Source organism: Cajanus cajan, chromosome 11 (assembly GCF_000230855.2).
Source record: "Cajanus cajan strain Asha chromosome 11, NIPB_CcT2T_4, whole genome shotgun sequence".
NCBI lineage: Eukaryota > Viridiplantae > Streptophyta > Magnoliopsida > Fabales > Fabaceae > Cajanus > Cajanus cajan.
The window spans coordinates 24,526,303-24,548,502 of NC_138527.1; the positions used below are offsets into that span (position 1 = coordinate 24,526,303).

The 22,200-nt window shown below is 30.2% G+C and overlaps 1 protein-coding gene and 1 long non-coding RNA gene across 3 annotated transcripts; one reads left to right on the forward strand and one right to left on the reverse strand.

Annotated features, from left to right (window-relative positions):
- Window positions 1-5,893: 5,893 nt before the first annotated feature.
- Window positions 5,894-8,450, forward strand: LOC145953249 (uncharacterized). Of its 2 annotated transcripts, XR_014430796.1 has the most exons (6): window positions 5,894-6,068; window positions 6,973-7,039; window positions 7,121-7,250; window positions 7,327-7,538; window positions 7,648-7,754; window positions 7,963-8,450. It is a non-coding gene; the product is annotated as an uncharacterized LOC145953249 (long non-coding RNA). The 2 variants fall into 2 exon arrangements; XR_014430795.1 differs by lacking the exon at window positions 5,894-6,068 and having other exon boundaries at window positions 6,076-7,039.
- Window positions 8,451-15,245: 6,795 nt separating this feature from the next.
- On the reverse strand, window positions 15,246-17,493 carry LOC109816534 (transcription factor MYB53). Its single transcript, XM_020381581.3, has 3 exons — window positions 16,939-17,493; window positions 16,687-16,816; window positions 15,246-16,148 (listed from the first exon to the last, which is right to left on the reverse strand). The coding sequence occupies exons 1-3, from the start codon at window positions 17,069-17,071 to the stop codon at window positions 15,419-15,421; spliced, it is 993 nt and encodes a 330-aa protein (XP_020237170.1). The 5' UTR covers window positions 17,072-17,493; the 3' UTR covers window positions 15,246-15,418.
- Between the last annotated feature and the right edge of the window lie 4,707 nt (window positions 17,494-22,200).

Consider the following 22,200-nt stretch of genomic DNA (forward strand, 5'->3'; position numbering starts at 1 on the left):
GGGTAGAAGCGATAATAGAGCTTTCTATGGAGTCTTGCTTCTCAAGAGGAACATTCAAGCGGTCTCTTGATTTTCAGCTTGAACAAATATTGCTTCTCGATTTTTTTTTTGCCTAGAATGCCTTTTGCGAGTTTTCATTCTAGCATCTTCTTAACAAGCAATGCTTCTCTCTTGTTAAAATCATCTTTCAAGAAAGCTCTATTCATTTTGGCTCAGTGTTTGAGGGATTCGTCTCCTCAAGTTCTATTCCGCTTGGATTTCACGGTTGTACGACATGGCTTTATCCTTTTAGGGCAAGAGTTAGCATCTTGATGATTGTGAATTTCTTTGTCCTAAACTCTTTATACATGGCTCACTTTCCATTACTTCCGACTAACTTACATAGGTTGATTTCTTTTTTTATTCTCATTTACTCTTTTTTTCAAGAAGGATATGTTCTAAATGAATGCAATGTAGAATGAAGAGAAAGTTGAGAATAATAAATATCAGTCTCATTGATTTGTTTATTTGTGAATGCTCAAATATATTTTGATAGTATTAACATATCAAAGCAAAGGCCCAACCATAGTTTTTTTTTATAAAATCGATTTGGACTTTGTCGTATATTAGAGCATTCACTTTTCTTAACTTTCTCTATATGTTGCTAATACCTAATTTTAACCTAGAATGCATGCCATTTTTGTTTTTGCCTAAACTTTATTATGTTTTAATTAACTATGAGATATGATGCATGATATGAATATACATATATTTTTTTAAAGGTATTATACATATATTTTTTTTTGTAAAGGAAACTACTTATATGATGCTATGATATGATGACCTAAGAATGTACAAAAGGGGTATAAATTTCTCTATTTTTTATATTTTTATTATTAGTTTGCTTGTTTTAAAAAATTAATCCACTCTTATTAGAACAAATAATGCAAACAAATGCACACATACATGCTCAATCAAGATACACCCGCGAACAGTCACGTTTAAATCCTTGGTCTGTGGTCCCTGCAAGAAAAGTGCATTATATAGGACAGTTCTAATCTCACTGGTCTTAAGGCCCCCAAGGTGCCCCCATTATAGGGACCCAGTATCTCTGTCGCCGTCACCTAGCAAACTCTAAGGTCTTTCGCAGTATTTCGGGCTAGAGTAACCGGTTATCACCTTCAGTGTGATTTTCGACAAGGCTCGAAGGCTCCAAGGCCAAACTTGGGCCGGTCGTACGTCAACCACTCCCTATGTTTAATACCCTCATGCCCCAGGGTGTAGGGGGAACTGTTGTGTGCAAAGGATTGTGTACAGTTTTATTCAAACAGATGCAGAATTTAAACAAATAAACAAATATTAAAGCCAAACAAATAAAGCAAACAAAGTAAAGCGAATAAATATTTAAATTATTATTTTTATTTTATTAACTTCATTAATTAAATGGGCCTGGCCTTCTTAAAACTTTTCCAATGGAGTCGCCATCTGTCGCAACCCGAAAATTTCTGATCTCGCGACCTATGGTTTAGACATCCTTTTAAAAGTCTCATTAATTAAGGAATGCCCGAACACCAGACTAATTCTTAATTAATGGTTTTGAAAATAGGTTCACGGAGTCGCCACCAATATTTTACTCAAAACATTGGAAAAAGAAAAGGTTTTTAAAGATCCAACAATGGCCTTGATAACCAGAATTGGGTTCAGGGGTTGGTTATGTGTAGGGAATGTATTAAGCACTCTTACAGCACCCTCAATCGGTACCCTATGATGAAGTTAACATGATAAGAATTAATAAATTAAATATTGAATCCCCTCTATTAATATTTATTTACATATTTAAAATTTAAATTATACGAGTGACCCTAAAATATCTACATGATTGCGTTTGTTATAAATAAAAGATAGAGATAAAAATGAGAAACAAAAGATATAGAAGAAGATTAATTGAAATACCTCTTGAACAAGCTCTATTGAATCATCAAATATGGAGAAGGTACTTTGTGGTGACCTTTCACACTACAATATGCCTCACAAATCTCAAGAAATACAATAAGAGGGAGAGCGAAGATAGAGATGCGACACAAATCTCAAGAAATACAATAGAAGAGAGAGAGATAGAAAATTTTCGTGCTCAAAGGAGTCTTATTCAAAATTTCTTTGGCTGCCCTGAGAACTATGCCCGAGGCTTCTATTTATAGGAATCAGAAGGGGGCCAGAACGGTCTGTTCTAGATTTGGAATGGCCCGTTCTGGGTCAGTCGTTATGTGCAAATTACGCACCTTGGAATGGCCCGTTCTGAAAACGGAATGGCCCGTTCCAGAGTAGCAATTAACACAAAGTTGCCCTTTCCAGAACGGCCCGTTCTGTTATTAGAACGACCTGTTCTAGCCAAGACTCTTTAGGTGTTTTAGCCACGTTGGAACGACCCGTTCTGATATTGGAATGGCCCGTTCCGGGGTTCGGAACGGCCCGTTCCGATTTTGGAACAGCCTGTTCCAGGCTACTAAAACCACCTTATTTGGCCTTTAGGCCTTCTGATGTCCTATCTTGTTGTTTGCCTGCTTCGGAAGCTCCTTCCCTTCATAACGGAGGTCTATTTCCTTGTTTGTGTGCCCCCGGACGAAATTGGGTGTCTACAGTTATCTAGCTCTCAAACTGAGGTATCCACTTCCATTCCAATCATTCAACCTTTATCTCCACAAATCATTGTAAACAATTCTACTCCCTTCACTGGTCCTATCAATTCTACACCTAGCTTTGTGTCTACTAACTCAACTTCATCTTTGTCCATAACTAATACATAGTCTCTTTCCCCTGTCCAGTCATAACATGTTCACCTTATCCAAACTAGATCTAAATCTGGCATTCATAAGCCCAAATTGTATCCCTTTGTTCTTCTTGCTTAATTAGTCTGAACTAAAGAATGTTTAGCAAGCCTTAAAGGATCCTAAATGGCTTAAAGCCATGAAACAAGAATATTTTGCTTTTCTTAAAAACAATACGTGGACTCTTGTTCAGTTACCTCCTAACAGAAATGCCATTGGCTGTAAGTGGGTTTTTAGAATTAAAGAAAATCCTGATGGGTCTATAAATAGATATAAAGCCAGATTAGTGGCTAAGGGTTTTCTTCAGCAACCAGGTTTTGATTTTAATGAGACTTTTTCACCAGTCATCAAACCTGTTACAATCAGATTGATCCTCACTCTATCTATCTCAATCATTGGGTATTCATCAATTAGATGTAAACAATGTTTTTTTAAATGGCTCACTAAATGAAACTGTTTATATGAAATAGCCCCCTAGATTTGAAGATCATGATTCTACCCTTGTTTGCAAACTAAACAAGGCACTATATGGTCTAAAACAGGCTCCATGTAAATGGTTTGAGCGACTAAAATATACTTTACTACAATCTGGATTTAAGGCCAGCAAGTGTGATCCTTCTCTATTTACCTATCACATGCAATCTAATATTGTCTATCTTCTTGTATATGTTGATGACATTATAATTAATTACAGGGAATTCCTTTCAGTTTACTCAACAACTTATAAATCAGCTTAATTCTATTTTTTCCTTCAAACAACTTGGCAAGCTAGACTACCTCTTGGGAATAGAAGTCAGACACTTACAGAATGGATCTGTTCTCCTCACACAAAGCAAATACATTAGAGATCTGCTTCAAAGAACTAATATGCTTGAAGCTAACATGGTGTCATCTTGCAAGTTATCTAAACATGGTTCAGACATTCTAGTTGATTCTACATTCTACAGATCAGTTGTTGGAGCACTTCAATATGCAACCATAACCAGACCTGAACTTAGTTTTGCTGTAAATAACATTTGTCAGTTTATGGCTCATTCTCTTGAAAGCCACTAGAATGCAGTCAAGAGAATTTTAAGGTATGTTAAGGGTACAATGTCCTATGGTCTACATCTTCAACTAGGTCGTGTTCATCAACCTCTTTCCCTTTATGCATATTGTGATGCTGATTGGGCAGTTGACCCTGATGACAAAAGATCAAAATCTGGTGCAGCTATTTTTCTAGGTCCCAATTTGATTTCATGGTGTTCTAGGAAACAACCTGTCGTGGCTAGATCAAGTACAAAGGCTGAGTACAGAAGCTTGGCTCAAGCTACTTCTAAAGTTCTATGGATTGAAACTCTACTTCATGTATTAAGGGTTCCCTTTTCCACTCCTACATTAATTTATTGTGATAACCAAATCACAATTTCACTTGCTCACAAACCTGTTCTACATTCAAGATTAAAGCATATAAAGATTAATCTTTTCCTTGTTAAAGAAAAAGTTCTTGCAAATCAACTCACTGTCATCCCTACTCAAGATCAATGAGCTAATGCTCTCACCAAGCCTCTCTCCTTTACCAGATTTTTATTTTTGAGAGACAAACTTAAAGTTGTTGAGCTTCCTTTTGCTTCTCAACCAACTTAAGTTTGGGGGGTGTGAATGTATTGTAAAGAGAAGTTATCAAACTAACTCTAGGTTGCTAACTCTAGTTTACTAAACTGACTAAGGTTTAGTTAGTTAGTGAGTACTTAGCTTGTACTATATATATAGTGTTCTACTTATACACAACAGAATACACACAATACAAATTTAGCTATAGAATCTGTTATTTTCTCTTCTTCCTTCTTCTTGCTTCTCTCTCTTCTCTTACAAAGGTTGACTTACAATACTTTGTGATATCAATTCACAATATTTCTTTGTGTCTCTCAATACAATATTCACTACTAGAAAAATACTATTCTACGTCACCATATTTACATCGGTTCCTTATAAAACGATGTAAAAACAATGTGCGGTGGCAATTTCGTAAATAACTTGAATAAATAAGAATATTTACATCGGTTATTCTAAAAACCATGTAAATATAAACAATTCTACATCGGTTATATGAGTGACCGATGTAGAAATGAAAATAGTGATCTATTCTACATCAGGTTTTGTGTTCACCGATGTAGAAGAGGTGACTAAATTCTTCCCCTCCCCGCGACAACGATGCGCGCTCACTCCCAAACCTAAAACACTCTCAAAGCTAAAGCGCTCTTCTCCAAGCTCTCCTGCCGCGGCCGCCTCCTGGAGTCCCTTGCGCGCTGCTACTTCGTGCAGCTCATCTCCGCGCTTCGCTTCTGCCGTCGAGACGAAGGTGAAGGAGGTTGGCTTGAATTTGGAGTTTAGGGTTGAGGTTGGGAAGCTTCTCCAGACTCCCCTTCCGCGTTTCGCCTTTAGGGTTTTTCACGCGATCGCTCTCATCCGCGCCGGGGAAGAGGTTCGTCGCGCTGGAGGGTCCCGAAGAAGAGGACTTAATCATAAGCGAAAAGGAAGAGGCAAAAACGCCAAACAGCTCACATGGGTTCTCCTCCTCAAACCCTTTCAACACTCTCAAACCTAAAACGCCTACAGTCCAGGCTCGTTGATCTTCAACGACTCTCCAAGGAACCATTGAAGCCCTATGCGGGTGCTAATGTTTTAGGGTTTGGAGGCACTCTTGGAGGAAACCGCCACCTTACCATGCCTGAGCTGCGGCCCCGACCACGCAGAAACTGCCTCTTAAATAACGCAAATCCTAATTCGATCACTGAACCACACTCGCCGCCGCCCGCCAGAGCCCGTCAGAGGAGGACAGCCATTGTTGCTCCAACAAGGAGGCCAATACTGTGCGTGGAGCAAGAGGTAGGAGGTTGAAAGGCGAACAGGGAGCGGAGAGGGAGAAGGAGCATTCACTGGTTAGGGTTTTGGAAGAGGAAGACATGGATGAGTACGATAGTGGTGGCCGCAGTGCCGATAAGGCTCCGGGAGCTGCTGACGAAGGCACGACAGGTCCTATTCTGTACAGGTCATGGATATGCTTGGTCCTAGTTTGTGGGATGTTTGGAATAACAACTCACACATGTAGGTATCTCTGTGAAATTTATTGAAATGTAATGCATCTTATTTTTGTCAGCAATCTAGTAAATATTGAATAACTAACCTTTACTTCTTCCTTTTGGGTTTCAGGATGTCAACTGAAATGGTTGCATGTATTGCAATTGAGGCCATCTCCATATTAAAGAAGATGCATTCTAGAGGGTGATGCTCATTTCCTGATCATATTTATGATTTATTTATGGATTTTATTTTCTTTGACTGATTGGTTACAATTCAGAATGATTCTTGACTGTTGTCACAATATGTCATTGTTAATTTGTTTGGGTGTTCTCTGTTTATCACAAGACTGAAACATGGTCAATCATTTGTTATTGTCTTTCGGTAACATGATGAAGAAGAAACATATCTTATTTCTTTGCTTGAGCAACATTTTTTTTATTAAATTTTTTTATAAATGATTTGCGAACTATTAAATTTGAAGTCTGTTCTTGGTTTTGATTTATCATTCTGGATTATATTTTACCCATAATCAAGAAGATCCATGACAAGGATGACTGGGGTCACTGCACCCTCATAATTAATTCCTTTTATCTTAGCTAGACCTCCCCAAAAAATCCATGTTAGTTCTGACTACAAGTAGAGTAAGGAATAAATCCAAATTCCACTTATTATGGCCTATGGGACAAACCTGTGGGATTCCATCTATAATGTGCACACACACTTTTTTTGAAGTTGATTGATAATTGATTCAATGTTTTATATATATCTTCATGTTTTGTCCCTGCCCATAATTATTAATTGTTAAATAGTAAATACTTATTTGGTTCCACAGTTAATGTGCTAATAGCCATTGATTCAAAAATTAACTGTGAAGACTGTAACTAATTTCAGAGTTTGTTATACATGTGCTTATTTTTATCACAATCCTCAATTGTACATTAAAAACAATTGTTGTAACTGCACTTTAATCTATAAAGTGATCCCCGTCACTTTACTTAGAGGTGCTGAATCTATAGCAATTATTGCTCTATCATATTGTGCCAAGTTAGAATGCCTAATTTCATGGAATCTGGCTACTCACCTCATTCCCAATTTATCTACTCAGCAACTCGGTGGCATGATAGTTCGACTGGCCTTCATGTTGACTATGACCAATGACCAAATGTTTTTAGGTAAATTATTTGTTAAATATCTATAAACCTTAGCTAACGTCCAAGTTTTAAATTATTTTGTAACGTATATTCTTGCCACAGGGGCACAGTTCGTTATGCTAGTGTGCATGCTCATCTTGGTAGAACAGGTAGCAGGAGAGATGATTTGGAATCTCTTGCTTACACTCTTGTCTTCCTTATTCGTGGTCGGCTACCTTGGCAAGGATATCAGGTTATAATTTTTTTAATAGTCATTTTAGTACTAATGGTAAATGAAGATATGATTCTTATGAAAAAAAATTTTATAGGGAGAAAATAAAGGATTTATTGTCTGCATGAAAAAGATGGCCACTTCTCCAGAAACATTATGTTGCTTTTGTTCTCAAGCATTCCGGCATTTTGTTGAATATGTAGTGAATTTGAAGTTTCACGAAGAGCTAAACTATGCAAAATATATATCCCTTTTTGATGGAATTGTGGGCCCAAATCCAGACATCAGGCCAATAAACACTGACTAAAGGTATGTCAATTAACTATTAGTACATAAACTTCATTTTTAATTAGTGGTTTAACAATGGATTATAATTATTCTCTACATTTTTTGGGTCCTGACTATTTCGGTCAAGCAGGGAGAACCCACTCAGTGGTACATAAACTTCCATTATCTTCTGTTGCCAGACATAATGGAAGGTCTCATCAACTTACTTTTTCTTCCCAAACTTCAAATACGTATGAGGTATATATTTTGCATCATAGTTCCCTTGTGTATTTGATAATTCATTATAAATGCTGAAAAATGAAAATGAATAATTTTTAATCAAAGTTCTGAGCATGTGTGGTTTTCTTCTTTCACACTACAATTATTATGACTACTTTCGAGTTTCAATATGCATGCTATAATGCTATATCATCAACTTATACAATTATTAATTTCATGTGTCCAGGATGAAGTGGCAGATAAGTCTGACTTGGGTGAAGAACACTAGTATGAAATTACTGAAAGTATGCGTTTGGAGATGGAATATGATGCTGAAATAAGCATAATTTTTTTTATAAAAAAAAATGCAATCTACATCGGTTCTAAAGATAACCGATGTAGATTTAAGCATAAATCTACATCGGTTCTCTGGACAACCGATGTAGATTTATTCTTAAATCTACATCGGTTGTCCAGAGAACCGATGTAGATTTATGCTTAAATCTGCATCGGTTTTTCAGAACCGATGTAAAAATGTATATATTTTTTACATCGCTCTATTCTACATCGGTTTTAGAATCGATGTAGATGCCTTTAAAGAACCGATGTAAAATATGCATTTTGTAGTAGTGATTTAGAAGATTTTTAATGAGTCCTCTTGATACATCTCTTCTTAACTTCTTTATTTCTTTGTGAGTTATTGGGCTGTTCTCATAAAAAAAAAAACATATTAGTTTTATTACCCCAATCACTATTTAAAAAAATATTATATTTTAAGAAAGCTACCTATTACATATATAAGTTCTTGATGACAATACCATCGCACGCCTAAGACTAAAATGTTTGTAATTATAAATTAGAGATTAATGATGAACAACAAGTACACCGTTGATAAAAAAATCTAATCTAATTACTCCCACTATGTAGATTCATTATACATGGTTACCAGTTTCAATTCATAAAATTATGAGTAAATTACACAGACACCTCCTGATCCTTGATTTTAGCGTATACAGTAACATCCCTTACAGTGTAATACTTTTCAAACAATTAAGAGAGGACAATGTAATGCCAAAGGGAGTGTCGGTGTAATGTTTTTCATACAATTAGGGGGGATAGAATAGAGGTAGAAAAACTAGGAGTCTGGGTACAATTTTACGAAACTTAGTAGAAAAAGATTTCTCACAGCTTTCCATCAATACTAACCTCTTTCTCCATAGAAACTTCTGCATCTGCAGAATCATCTCCCTCTATATTTCTGCAAGAGATAGCATTTTTTGTTCAAATAAAAAAAAACTATTAACAATTACAGAGCTAAAAGTAAATGACACTTAAGCACAATTCATTAAAAAAAAAATCAACCAGTAAATACATCCTAGAACTAATAAACATTCCATTTCTTAAAGTGGACAAAATCTATCCTCAAAAGTACCACCACTAAATTGGCATGTAATCACTGCATGTATAATACAAATCCATTGTGTAACACTTCTTGAGTTAGAAAACTCAATCCTAAAAGAATTAAAATATTGGTATCAGGTAACATGAGACAAAACTGATTCATTTTTCAGTGGCGATTTTCGTAAAGAAATCTTTGACCCATGGTTTCTTCCACTTGGAAAAAGAAAAATACATTTTGGTTAGTCCTTCATTTCTTTCACTGGATTCCAGAAACTAGCGTTTAGGTTACACTGTATAGTGCACATCTTTGTTTTTTTTTCTTCTTCTCCTTTTGGTAAGCAACATATATATGCTACACGTTCTCTCACTTCTCTAAATAAAAAAAGAGTTAATCACCTCCCGTGTAAAGTTTTTTTACACTGCCAATCAATTATATCTTTTAATTATATTATATTACTGTTAAAAGTAAATGTATTTACAGTAACATGACATAATTAAAAGATATAATTAGTTGCCCATGTAAAAAAACTTTACACTGACAATATATATAAGTGATTAACTCATAAAAAAAACTTAGTTTTTTCTCAACTTATTGCAACACATTTTGGCAGAGGTACTTTATTAAAAACTAATTTAAAATATGTACAAGAAGGGCTAATCGCATAAACTCCAAATAAAACAAAATTATTTAAAATTAAACGTGACTTTACAGATTTAATTATGTAAATGTAAATTATTGTAATCATATATAAAGATAAGCTACTAAAATTATGTAGAATGGCTTTACATCTTTCCTGGGAGATACCTGAACAACAAAATAAAATCTGTATATAATAGAGTGAAGAAAATGTAAGATAGGTAGAACAATATATCTTTTTAAGAACAAGTTAGCATGTTTGTTAACTTTGAAGTTATCGGGTGTACTTTTTATTTTAATTACTGCACCTATATAACCATTACTAGCTCTTAAGTTTAATTGAATCAAGGAACGTAGGATTATAATTTTTGGTGAAGGCAAAGTAGGATCATAATAAGAGTAATTAATATCCTTTCTCTCAACTTACATTAATTCAAATAAAATTTCCTGTTTTTATTTTATTTAAATAAAATTAAAGTAACAACCAAACATGATCCATTTTAAACACAAGTGACGCGAAATACTTTTACTTTTTTAAGAATTTGACGTTAAAAATTTTAATTTTTTTATATTTAATTTATCATTTAAAAGAATCATATTTCTAAAAAACACGATTTTTTGATAAAATTTTTTATATAGATTTTTCATTAAATTATTCTCATAAAGTAAATAAAAATCTAACATTTTAAGTTATAAAGAATATTTTACTGCAATTACCTTAACTTAATTATTTATTGTAGTGAAAAATATTTAATTTTTAAGTAACATTATAAATATTTATAAAAATATTTATGATTAATCAAACATATTTAATCATTTGTAAAAATCATAATTTTTAAAATTTATGATCGTGAGCTACTATATTTTGGGGCATAACTTTTTTTTTTTTTTTTTTTTTCCTTTTACCAAAGGCTCTGGAGGTCATTCCTAGATATAGGTAGCCAAAGGACTTTACTGTGCAGACTTCTCTTATGTTAGAATTTAATTATTGTAATTTAAACCATATATTCACAGATTCCATGGATTACTCAAATTCATAGAAAACTATTTGATAGTGACAGGGTGGCCATGGCGGCAAGCAACAAGGGTAAACGTTTTATTTTATCTATCTAAAACGAAATCACACAGATCATTGACCAAATTTTATCTAAAACGAAAAACTACGTACTACATGTAAATCTTATCTGTATTATCGACATCCTCGATCATAAGCTGTTATTGTTGTGAGACTTTAATAATTTACAAATTATTTGGCTTCAATTATAAAGTTTCTGATGCATTAAATAATTTTTAATTATTGATTTTTGTGTTCAATATTTAACCATGATTGAAATAGTTTGAAATTGAACAACTATTTTTTAAAAATTAATTATATCTTAATGTTATTTCATAGACACCAAATTACTTTACCAAATAATTTAAATAGTATTATATATTACAAATTTGTTGAAAATGTTAACTAGGAAACCACAATTCGGACTATAAACAGGTCAAATCACCGTTTTAGTTTTTTTAAAAAATATTTTCATTTACTAATGATACTTTTTAAATATATATATATATATATATATATATATATATATATATATATATATATATATATATATGGAGAGAGATATATAGAGAGTGTTATATACTGGTATAACTTTTATCAAGTATATCTTTATATTAAATGTGAATTTTATAAATCCAACCGTTAAACTGAAAGTTCATATCATTTTATATGTTTATATCAAATTTTGTTAAAATTGAGCAACAACTTGAAGGTAATCAAAGTGTTCAAATTTTAGTATATTTTGAAATGAATATATTACGTCAATTTTATTTTATAAGAATGAAGCATCAAATCATCTTGAATTAATATAAAAAATTTGTATATATGATCTAAGAGTAAAAAACTTTCAATCTGACGATTGAATTTACAAAATTCACATTTAATGTAAAATTATTGAGTGATAATATTTGGTAAAAGTTACATCGGTATTATTAATTATAACTCTCATCATATATATATATATATATGAGTTAATCACCTATACACTACCAATGTAGAGGTTTTTTACACTGGCAACCAATTATATCTCTTAATTGTACCATGTCACTGTTAAAAGTAAATGTGTTTACAGTGACATGACACAATTAAGAGATATAATTGATTGCCAGTGTAAAAAAAACTTTACACTAGCAGTGTATAGGTGATTAATATATATATATATATATATATATATATATATATATATATATATATATATATATATATATATATATATATATATATAGAGAGAGAGAGAGAGAGAGAGAGAGAGAGAGAGAGAGAGAGAGAGAGAGAGAGAGAGAGAGAATGGTTCAAACGACACCGGTGTAACTTTTACTAAGTATTATACTACCTAATAACTTTATATTAAATGTGGATTTTGTAAATCCAACCATTGAATTATAACATCATATCATTTTATATGTTTATATTAAATTTTGTTAAAATTAAACAACAACTTGAAGGTAATCAAAATTTTCATATTTTATTATATTTTGAAATGTATAGATTACGTCAATTTTGTTTTATAAAAATGAAATATCAAATCATCTTGGATTAATATGACAAAAAAATACGTATTATATTTATTATATTTTATTTCATCATTGTTATGTAAGTAAATTAATTTTAAATTCTTTTAAACAAAATTTCAAAAAATATTTCATTGTTGTCATTTCATCATATTCTTCACACACATCCTATTAGGGCTATAGAACATGGTGTTTTAGTTGTTGTTGGTGATAATGCTTTTTAAATTTTTGACTAAAACATATTAAAGTTAATTTATCTATGTGAAAATAATAAATTAAAATATAATAAATATAATATGTATTTCGATACTCACATATGATTTTTTTTTTAACAATTTGTCAATAAAATTTATTTTTAAAACATTATACAATGTTAAAGATAAAATAACAATAAAAAAATTTATAAAGACTAAAATTTAAAAATAGATAAAATTATATGAGCGAAAATTATATTTAAACCAAGTATCAATTATGTGTAAATATTGTTGTTGATCAACATGATTCTTTTCATTTTTTTTATCTGTCTCATTTAATTTGTTCATTTTCTCCACTGATTAATGTTATAACATGGTTCTTTCCATTCTCAATCATTGTCAATATTCTCTCTTTTCTTATCTGTCCCACCACAATCCCTTCACTTATTTAATTTGTTTAACTTAGCCATCATATAATGTGGTCCATTTGGCCATTTGGTCTCCTCAAGGACGTCTAATATCTTGTCTCGACATTGTATATTGAATATTAAGTATGTATGCTTTTATTGACCAAACTATATAACTAATTTTTTCAAAAGCGAAAGTGTATCGATCAGAATCAGTGGTAGCCCAACTTATAAAACACAGGATAAAATTTAACTCCTTATGTGTTGGAATATTTCATAATTCTTATCCCCTTTAATCTTCTATAAAATGTTGAGTCTAGAGTATTGGGGTTTTTAATTTTTTTTATTTTATTTTAAGAAGTGTATAGTAATAGCATTACACTTTGTCTCACACACGCACACACACTTTTATACACTTATATGAATCCTACACAAGATACTTAGATACATTGATACCAATGTAAAAGAGACAAGCTCCTAATTACAGATACAAATAAATATATGTTCAAGTTCTATCTTTAGAAAATTAAAATAAAATGTTATTTTATAAAAAATGTATTCATGAAATTTGTTTTAAACTTATAAATTAGACCGCGACTAACCATAATACATAATATAAAATAAAACGAAAACATTGTATCCGGAGGAAAATTGCATGATAGCCATGTAAATTAATAAACAACAAAAGTGTCGGATTAGGTTCTTTGTCATCTATTTCAAAAAACTTACAATTTAGCCATTCTTGTTGCCTTGAAAAATGACAAGCATGTCCCATTTGACTTTCAACTTATTATAGTGTTATTCGAGTAATTTTCTATCACTAACAATATTTACGCAGAAAAGTTGACAATTGTTTTCTCACAAAAGTACAAAACCAAATTTATTTTTATACTTGAGTCTTGTTACCTTAACATTTTTTTCCCTTCATGTTTAACGTGCTACTCGACTGTTTTTTGTTTCTTTCTTGATCAACTGTCCTTAATTTGCATCACTTCTTTATCTCAATTATAATGTTTCAATAATATTATTTTATTTTGTCAAAAAATATTATTTTATTATATTATTTGTTATAACGTACCACACGAATAAGATCAATTGTCCTGTTAACACAAATACATTAGGCAACGACTTTGATTAGTAAGATTGGGTGTGATTAGTATAAGAAAAGTTATGTCAATCTCTTGTAAGAAAAGAATAGTATAATCCACCTGCTCAATAGAAAACACATCATTATAGCCTTTGTTTCCATTGGTTGAAGCCATGTTGCACATATTACTTAGTAAGTACGTACTATATTTCTTAATCATTCGAGTAAAAGTCAATTGCCTCAACCTGCTAATTTTTTTGTCTTTTACGATAAAAATTAATTATACCTTGACAATTATAGCACCTTTTAGGTAAAAAAGAAACCCCGAGTGATGCTTTATTTTCAGGGTTCAAAGTGTTTTCAAGTTTCAATCCAAATACAACGTTAAAATAAAACACTAAAATAATACTATGTTAATTTAAATATACTTAAGAGGGTAAATTGTTAATTTGATCAGCTCGAATAACTTTTTATAACGTGAGTTACACCATCCAAGCAACTTTGACGTTGGTGTAGTTGGAAATCCTAACTACTGGGTCCCTCTCCCATTATTGGAATCCTCTTCCGTCACTTACAAAATTTATCTGATATAATTTGTTTAGATAAATTTCTTTGGATATACTTTTGAGAGAGAAAAATAAAAAGTAAACATAAAATAACTTTTTTTAAAAAAATTAAAGTTAGTTAATTTGTATATTTTTTTTATTAATTTTTTAAAATTTGTATTTTTAAGTCATATATAAGATAATTTTGAATTTTTTAAAAAAATATTTTAATTTATTTTCTATTTTTCTTTTTCTTTTTAAAAAGTGTTTCTGGGGAAACTTTATTATCCAAACAAACACATATACTACCCAGTCCACAACTATCAAAGTTAGGTTGGAAACAGAAAAAAAGATGATATATATATATAACAAAGAAAAAACTGAGTTTTGTAATAATTTCTTCTTGCTGTTATTTAACTGTAGCCTAAAATGATTGAAAATTTTATAACTTTAGTAGGTGGGACTATAGATTTAAATCGTGATGAAAAGATATGCATGAGAAACCATGCAAATTAATTAGTGTACAAATAGATTGGCGCACTTAATTTTTGAAGGTCCTTAATAATTTCATTTTTCATCATTTTTGTTTCTGCATCGCATGAAGTGAGCACTTCGTTCCTTCTCTTTAAGACTCATTGAAACGATAGTTACGATACCATAAAGGCAAAGCCACCAAAGCCATTTCATGCATTCATGAAAAACAAATACAGTTTTTTTTTAAGAGTATCATGCATCTGCTCATAACAATGAACATTGTATACAATTACAAACAAACACATAACATAGGAATTAATAAACATTGTAAGATTATAGGACTAGCTAGTATATAACTAAAATACATGTCACGTTACACAAATTAATCTCAAACTAGGAAATCATTTTGAACAAAGGGTCCTCTAGCATGAGTTCAGGCCAAACAGTGCAATTATCTTCCATGTTAGTCAATGAAGCCTCCATCACAGGTGGAACCACATGGGAAGGAGAAGAAGGGGTAGTACTTGAACATGAAAGAAGCCATGGAGAATTGGGATTATAACTTTCTCCTTGATAAAATTGAGCCATGCCCTTGCTTAATGGTGCTTCATAGGAACAAGAAGGTGGTGTTGTCAACTTAGGCATGTGAGAGAAAGGGATGGAATCATTAACAAATTGAACACTGCCAATTCCATCACATGACACAATAATGTTCTCAAACTGATCATCATATGAAACACCATTTGAAACATTGATGGTGCCGTTGTTCATGAAGGTACTGTTTATACTATTAACTGTGTTAGGACCTGCCTCAGTTGAAGCTTGTGGATGCATGAGGTGTTGTTGCTGCAAGTGTTGGAGCCTGGCCAATTGGATTGTCTCTTCTTGTAGCCTTGCAAGGTTTTGAAATTCCCATGGTTGGTGATTGTGAAGATCTAAGAGTTCTTTCATGTTAGCTAGAGCTATGAGATGAGAAAAGCATGAGAGGATATCATCAGTTCGAGGCTGGTGAGTCATTGGATCATAACCCATTTGAATTAGCTTTTTCTTGAGATGGGTGTTCCAAAAATTCTTGATTTCATTATCTGTCCTACCCGGTAAGTGACTTGCTATTGCGGACCATCTAGCAAAAAGGAGAATTTTTTTTTTGAGTATATAAACCTCAGAATGATCAAATTAATGCGATTCATTTGTATACATATGGAATAAATCCATTCCAGCGCATAATACATAAAATGGTTCTTTCCAAGAAAAAAAACTATAAAAAAGCTCAAGGATTAATCTTCCCACTATATCTCCTAGCCCATTACTTCAAAGAAGAAATTATTAAGTATATTCATGATCATATTATGATCTCAACCAATTATATATAATATATATTTAAGTTTTTCAATCTATAAAAAATCTTGATAACACTTGATTAATTACATGTTATATAGGGGTTAAATAAGGATCATGTAGTTCAAAACAACTTGATAGTTTTTTAAATTAAAGATTAATTATCTCATTCGCAAAACTATGACTATTGGTTCGAAGGTTTATTTTTTTTATTTTTGTACATTCAACCCATATATAAATGAATATTACAAAAAAAAAAATTATTGATGAGCAACTCTCTAACAAAAAACTCATGAAAAATGGTACTAATGTTGAATATTTACTTGTTTCCAAGGATGGCATGGAGATCCAGAATTGTTTTTTCTTCTTCTTGAGAAAACTTGCCTCTTTTAATGTCAGGCCTCAAGTAGTTCGTCCACCTTAATCTGCAACTTTTGCCACACCTGTTGAGTCCTGTTACCAAATACAAATGATGATCACCCCTATTATATATAGCTGAGACCTAGAGAAGAAACTAATTAATTACGAGTTTTGTTTTCTGACACTATAATAAATATCCATGAAGTAGTACATACCTGCAAGTTTTGGAAGAGCCCTCCAGCTTGCATGACCATATTTTTTAACGTGGTTAATAAGCTTTTGATCTTCTTCAGGTGTCCAAGGTCCTTTCTTCAAACCAATTTCATCACAACATGGAGATCTCCCCATTTCTATTATTTTATGGTATCCTAGTTATTGTGTTTAATTTCTTTGAAGAAGAAAGCTGAGTCACTTCCTTCAATTTCAAATGTGGGATGAGGATATGGATGCTTCCTACACAAAAAGCCTAAAAGGGTAGCTATCTATTTATAAGGTGAGAATATATGTGTACGTGGCCCACAACAAGGTTCATTTAGTAGAAGTTGAAACTCATCACGTGTTACGACTAAAACAAGCGTACACATTTTTTTCTTATGGCAAATGACATAAAACTTTTGTCAACCCTTATTAGTGGTTGGTTACTGTAGAAGTAAACTTTGATTTTTAAACCAACTTGTGATATAATGTTATGAATTGTATTCCGAGGTTTTCAATACAGAATATTTTACTTGAGGAAATTATCAATCCACCTGCATGATCCGTATATTTAAATCGTATGAAGAGATTAAAGGGAAGAGAGAAGGTAGGTATGGTAGAAGATACGATGTAATGAAAGAGAAAAGATAGAAAATATGACAAGTGTCATAATATATAAAAGTGTTCAGATATAAGCACTCTTTATTTAATCACTATTTCAACTTTTTATTTATCTATGAGAATCAAACATGAGTACCAAGAAAATTTACAATACTTATATGCTATAATCAAGCAATTAAGCGATCTCCTTGATCACTACTTTGATTCTTTTAACTGTCTTTCGACAGGATTGTAAGTGTACCACAACCTACCAATTTTTTTTTTAATTTTAATTGTGGTCATCAACTACATTTATATATGATTTTTAAGGAGAGAAATACTAAAAACACTCTCTATAATACATTCATGTGAACATAACTCTTACCTAATGGTTGGATTTTTTTATTGAAATCATAATCATTGAAAGTTTCACATCTTATTCAATGAACCTTCGATACGAATTTATAATTTTTTAATAAATTTTAATTAATGAAAAGTCATAATATAGATTAAACTTGTGCCAAAGTCGAATAGATAGCAGGTATATAGAAATTACATAGATTTTTTTTTTCATCAACCATAGGTGTCCTATCCTTCACTTGAAGCAATTCTACTTGAGTAAGATGAAACTATACTTTGAGTGACAAAACTCCCCATTTGAGTATACTTAAGATTGAATTCAAACCATTAATATCAAGAGTAAAGAGAGATGACAAAATTTCTTATCATGATCTTTTCACTAGCTTATGCATGTGAAATTTCCAACACACTTTTATTACATCGATAATTAAACATATTAAGTGTGAAGTTTAGGCTGAACAAGCACAAATGGTCCGATAGTGACCCAATAGTGGGTGACCTGATAAATCTATTATCAATTAAAAATTTCTAAAATAGACTCTAATATCATGTTAAGAATAAAGAGAAATGAACAAAATATTTTATCACGTCTTATCATTAGTTAGTATGGAATCTATGATAATTAGTTAATTTTGAAATAATTTCATGTGAGTTGAATGCACTTTGTAATATTACATACACTACAAAAAAAATTATCTTGTAGTGACACACATTTTATGTGACAAAATGTTTGTTACTAAAATGTACCTTAACTTTATATTATCATAATATATGTTGTTGAATCTTATTTAAAATTAACATTAAAATTGTGTATGAGTATATGCCAAATGAATTTATACATACATACACATATACATACACATATACATACATACATATATCGTGTATAATAACACTTTTTGTATGTAAGTGACATTGCTAGTAGGGATAGATATATTATTATTAGGTTTAAATATATTTTTAGTCCCTCAAATTTAAGGTAATTTTTTTTAGTTTATCAATTTTAAAATTAGTCCTTTTAATTTCTATAATTTTAAAAAATCTTGTTTTAGTCCTTATATTCAAATTTGGTTAATACTATCACATAAAATTTACCTACTGATGTCCTTGTTAGTAAAAACATCACATTAAACTCAATTGATACAGTATAACTGTCTCAATTTACCACTTTTAAATATGTTATTGGTGACTTGATGTATTAAAATAAATTTTTAAAAATTATACAAACTAAAAATAATAATTTTGAATTTAAGAAATAAAAAATAATTTACCCTAATTAAATTTAAAAGATTAAAAATATATTTAAGTATTATTATCATGATTATTATTACTCCCCCTCCCTCACCGGTTTCATTTTCAACGAATATAGATGTTGATCATGAAAATCATATAGTAACAACAAACGTACGAAAATCTTGACGATTGTGGCATAAGAAAAGAAAAAGAAGGATTATAACCATCGTGGAGCTAGTTAGACGAGAAGTTGGTGCGGCAAGCTCTCTAAATTTCTAACCCTCTCTAAAACTCACTTTCCTTTCATATACGGAGGAAGCCATTAATGGGTTCTTTAATGCATGCCTTCGTCGTTTTTTCTTTGTATTTGTCTTCTATTCATATGAGCAAGAGCTGACTTATTCGTTCATTCCTATGATCATGAATGATAGCGCGTTTCTTGCAAGAATATGCATCTTAATTACCATCATAGTTTACAAATGACTCCACCTCAATAACATTTTGTAAATAAACTTTATGGTGCCAAAAAAGTGGGATGACGACACTGCTTCTTTAATTAGCATGTGTAATGTTTTTTTAAATCTGTTAAATTATTGGGTCTATTTGTTTAAATTTTAAAAAAAAAAGTGTTTATGCGAAACTACGATTTAAAAAGTAATATATTCTTTAATAAATAGATAAGGGTTACTTCTTAAAGAAAATAGAAAACTTTTTATTTATTAAAAAAACTACATAAACACATTTAAAAAAGTAGAAAACTGTTTGTTTATTAAATTTTTTTAAAGGAAAAATTTAAATAAACAGACTCATTGTATTTATAATCTATACTTAAATATGTTTAAATATCTTTAGTTAAAAAAATAATATTTTTTTGAAATTTCGTTATATTTAAACTTTAAGAATATTGTTTAGAAAATGATAAAAAAAAAATTATACTTATCATCTAGATTTAAGATATCATTAGTTTGACTTTAATACTAAGACAACATTAGTATTTAATTTTTGTATTCTACTTTTGCTTTACATAAAGTTCATATGAATAAAAGTATAACAAATTTTTCTTAAAAATATTTCTCAACAAAATAAAAAAGGATCAAGTTGGCCTTACAAAATTAAAAGTTATTTTAATGGTTTTCCGGTGCGTAATGTATATTGAAAAGTGTTATTATACAACCTTTGTTATAATGTAATTATTTTGTCCAAAACTAAAAGCTCTTCTTCGTAATAACAAAAAATGAAGAGGTTAATTTTAATGTATTGCTAATTAATGTAAAAAAAAGGTTATACGTTGGTATGTATCTTGATATATTATTTGACCATATAATCAAGTTATACATGTATTAATGTATGGAAAGTTCATTTCGAATTTCTTGTAAAAAAATTGAACGGGTTGGATGAAAAAGGCAGCTAGTGTTGGATTAAATCCTTAAGAGGTGAAGCCAAAAAAGGAGTTATAATTGCTTCTTCGTCAGAAGCATGATTGAGATGGATAAAGGAAGGTGATGCCAATACAACTTCCTTTCATTCTTGTGTTCTAGCGGTAGACAAAAATCAGATTTCAACCCTTTTGATTGCAAATGGTTGGATAGTGGGACTGAACTTACAATTAAATGAGATAAATTATTATTAGCTAGTTTTCTAAGATTCAGTGAATTTTTGACCCAAGATAATTATCTAAAGCTCATAAGTACTTCTTCACTTCTCCCATTATAATATGAGAGAAATATTACGTAATTAAGTTAATTGTTTATAGTTGTGATTAGGGATGTCAATAAATTAGGGCAAACTTTAAATATATAAATTATGTCTGTTTTGGAATATGACATTTTTAAAAGTTAGATATGACCTATTAGTTCATTTTACATTTTTTTGTTATAAGAGAAAACAAACTAAAATAAAAAGATCACTACAAGAAAAATGTAAATTTCCGACGGATATGAATCTGTCGGAAATTTTCGTCGAAAATTTCCGACGGAAAAATAAATTTGTCGAAAATTTTTGACAAAATATTTCCGACAGAATATTCTGTCAGAAATTTCCGACAGATTTATATTTCCGTCAGAAATTTTCGACGGAAATATAAATCCGTCAGAAATTTTTTATTTTTAATTATTATTTTTAAATCTTATTTTTAATTTTTTATTTTAATTTTTTATTTTTAATTTTTAATTTTTAATTTTTTATATATATTTGTAGTATTAAAAATTTTATATATCTTTTAAAGGTATAAATATATATTATAATTATTTATTACAAGTTTTTTATATCTACGATTAGTATTAAAGATGAAAATAAATTAGGTCACACTATATTTTATTATAATTTAGTTAGTTTGAACCTAACTTTTTTTAAAAATATATATTTTAAGTATAACTTATCTATCTATCATAGACATTTTTTAAATATTTGGATAGAACTACAATCATAAAGACTTATTTTATAATAATTTAACACTATTAAAAATATAAAAATAAATATGTTAAATTTTATAAAAATAAAGTTTAATTTATTTATGATATAATATGTTTTTAATATCTAATATATATTTTGAGATGATAATTTATTTTAAAATATATCTTATAATAATATTTCTAAATGGAACATAAATCTTCTGATTTTTCTTATTTTGATTTTTTTAATCAATGTATACAATTTTACTATTTTGATTTTTTTAATCAACGTATACAATAAATAAAAATCACAAAAGATAAACATGCATACTACAAATTTTATTTTATCAAAAAATTATTTATTTTAATATATTACATTATATATGTGAATATTAAGACATATATATGTATTATATATATATATATATATATACATATATATTATAGTTAAAAATTTTTAAAAAATTAATTCATTATTAAGAATTTTTTTTTATCACATGAGAATTAATTTCCTTCAAAAATTTGACAAATATCAAATAAATAAACATTTTTTATGAATCTATATATTTATGTTATTAGAATATAATTTTTATTTTTTAAAATATATTATTTTTTTAGATAAAAAATTATGTATATGTCAAATAGTAGTGGGGGCAAGTGCCCCACTATTCCAAACGTGCATCCGTCCCTGTATATATA

Excerpts from the sequence above, each read along its gene's own strand:
- LOC109816534 (XM_020381581.3), bottom strand. The coding sequence starts at position 17,071 with ATGGGGAGATCTCCATGTTGTGATGAAATTGGTTTGAAGAAAGGACCT. Across the intron at positions 16,817-16,938 it reads GGCTCTTCCAAAACTTGCAG|GACTCAACAGGTGTGGCAAA; the intron begins GTATGTACTACT and ends ATTTGGTAACAG. Across the intron at positions 16,149-16,686 it reads CATGCCATCCTTGGAAACAA|ATGGTCCGCAATAGCAAGTC; the intron begins GTAAATATTCAA and ends CCTTTTTGCTAG.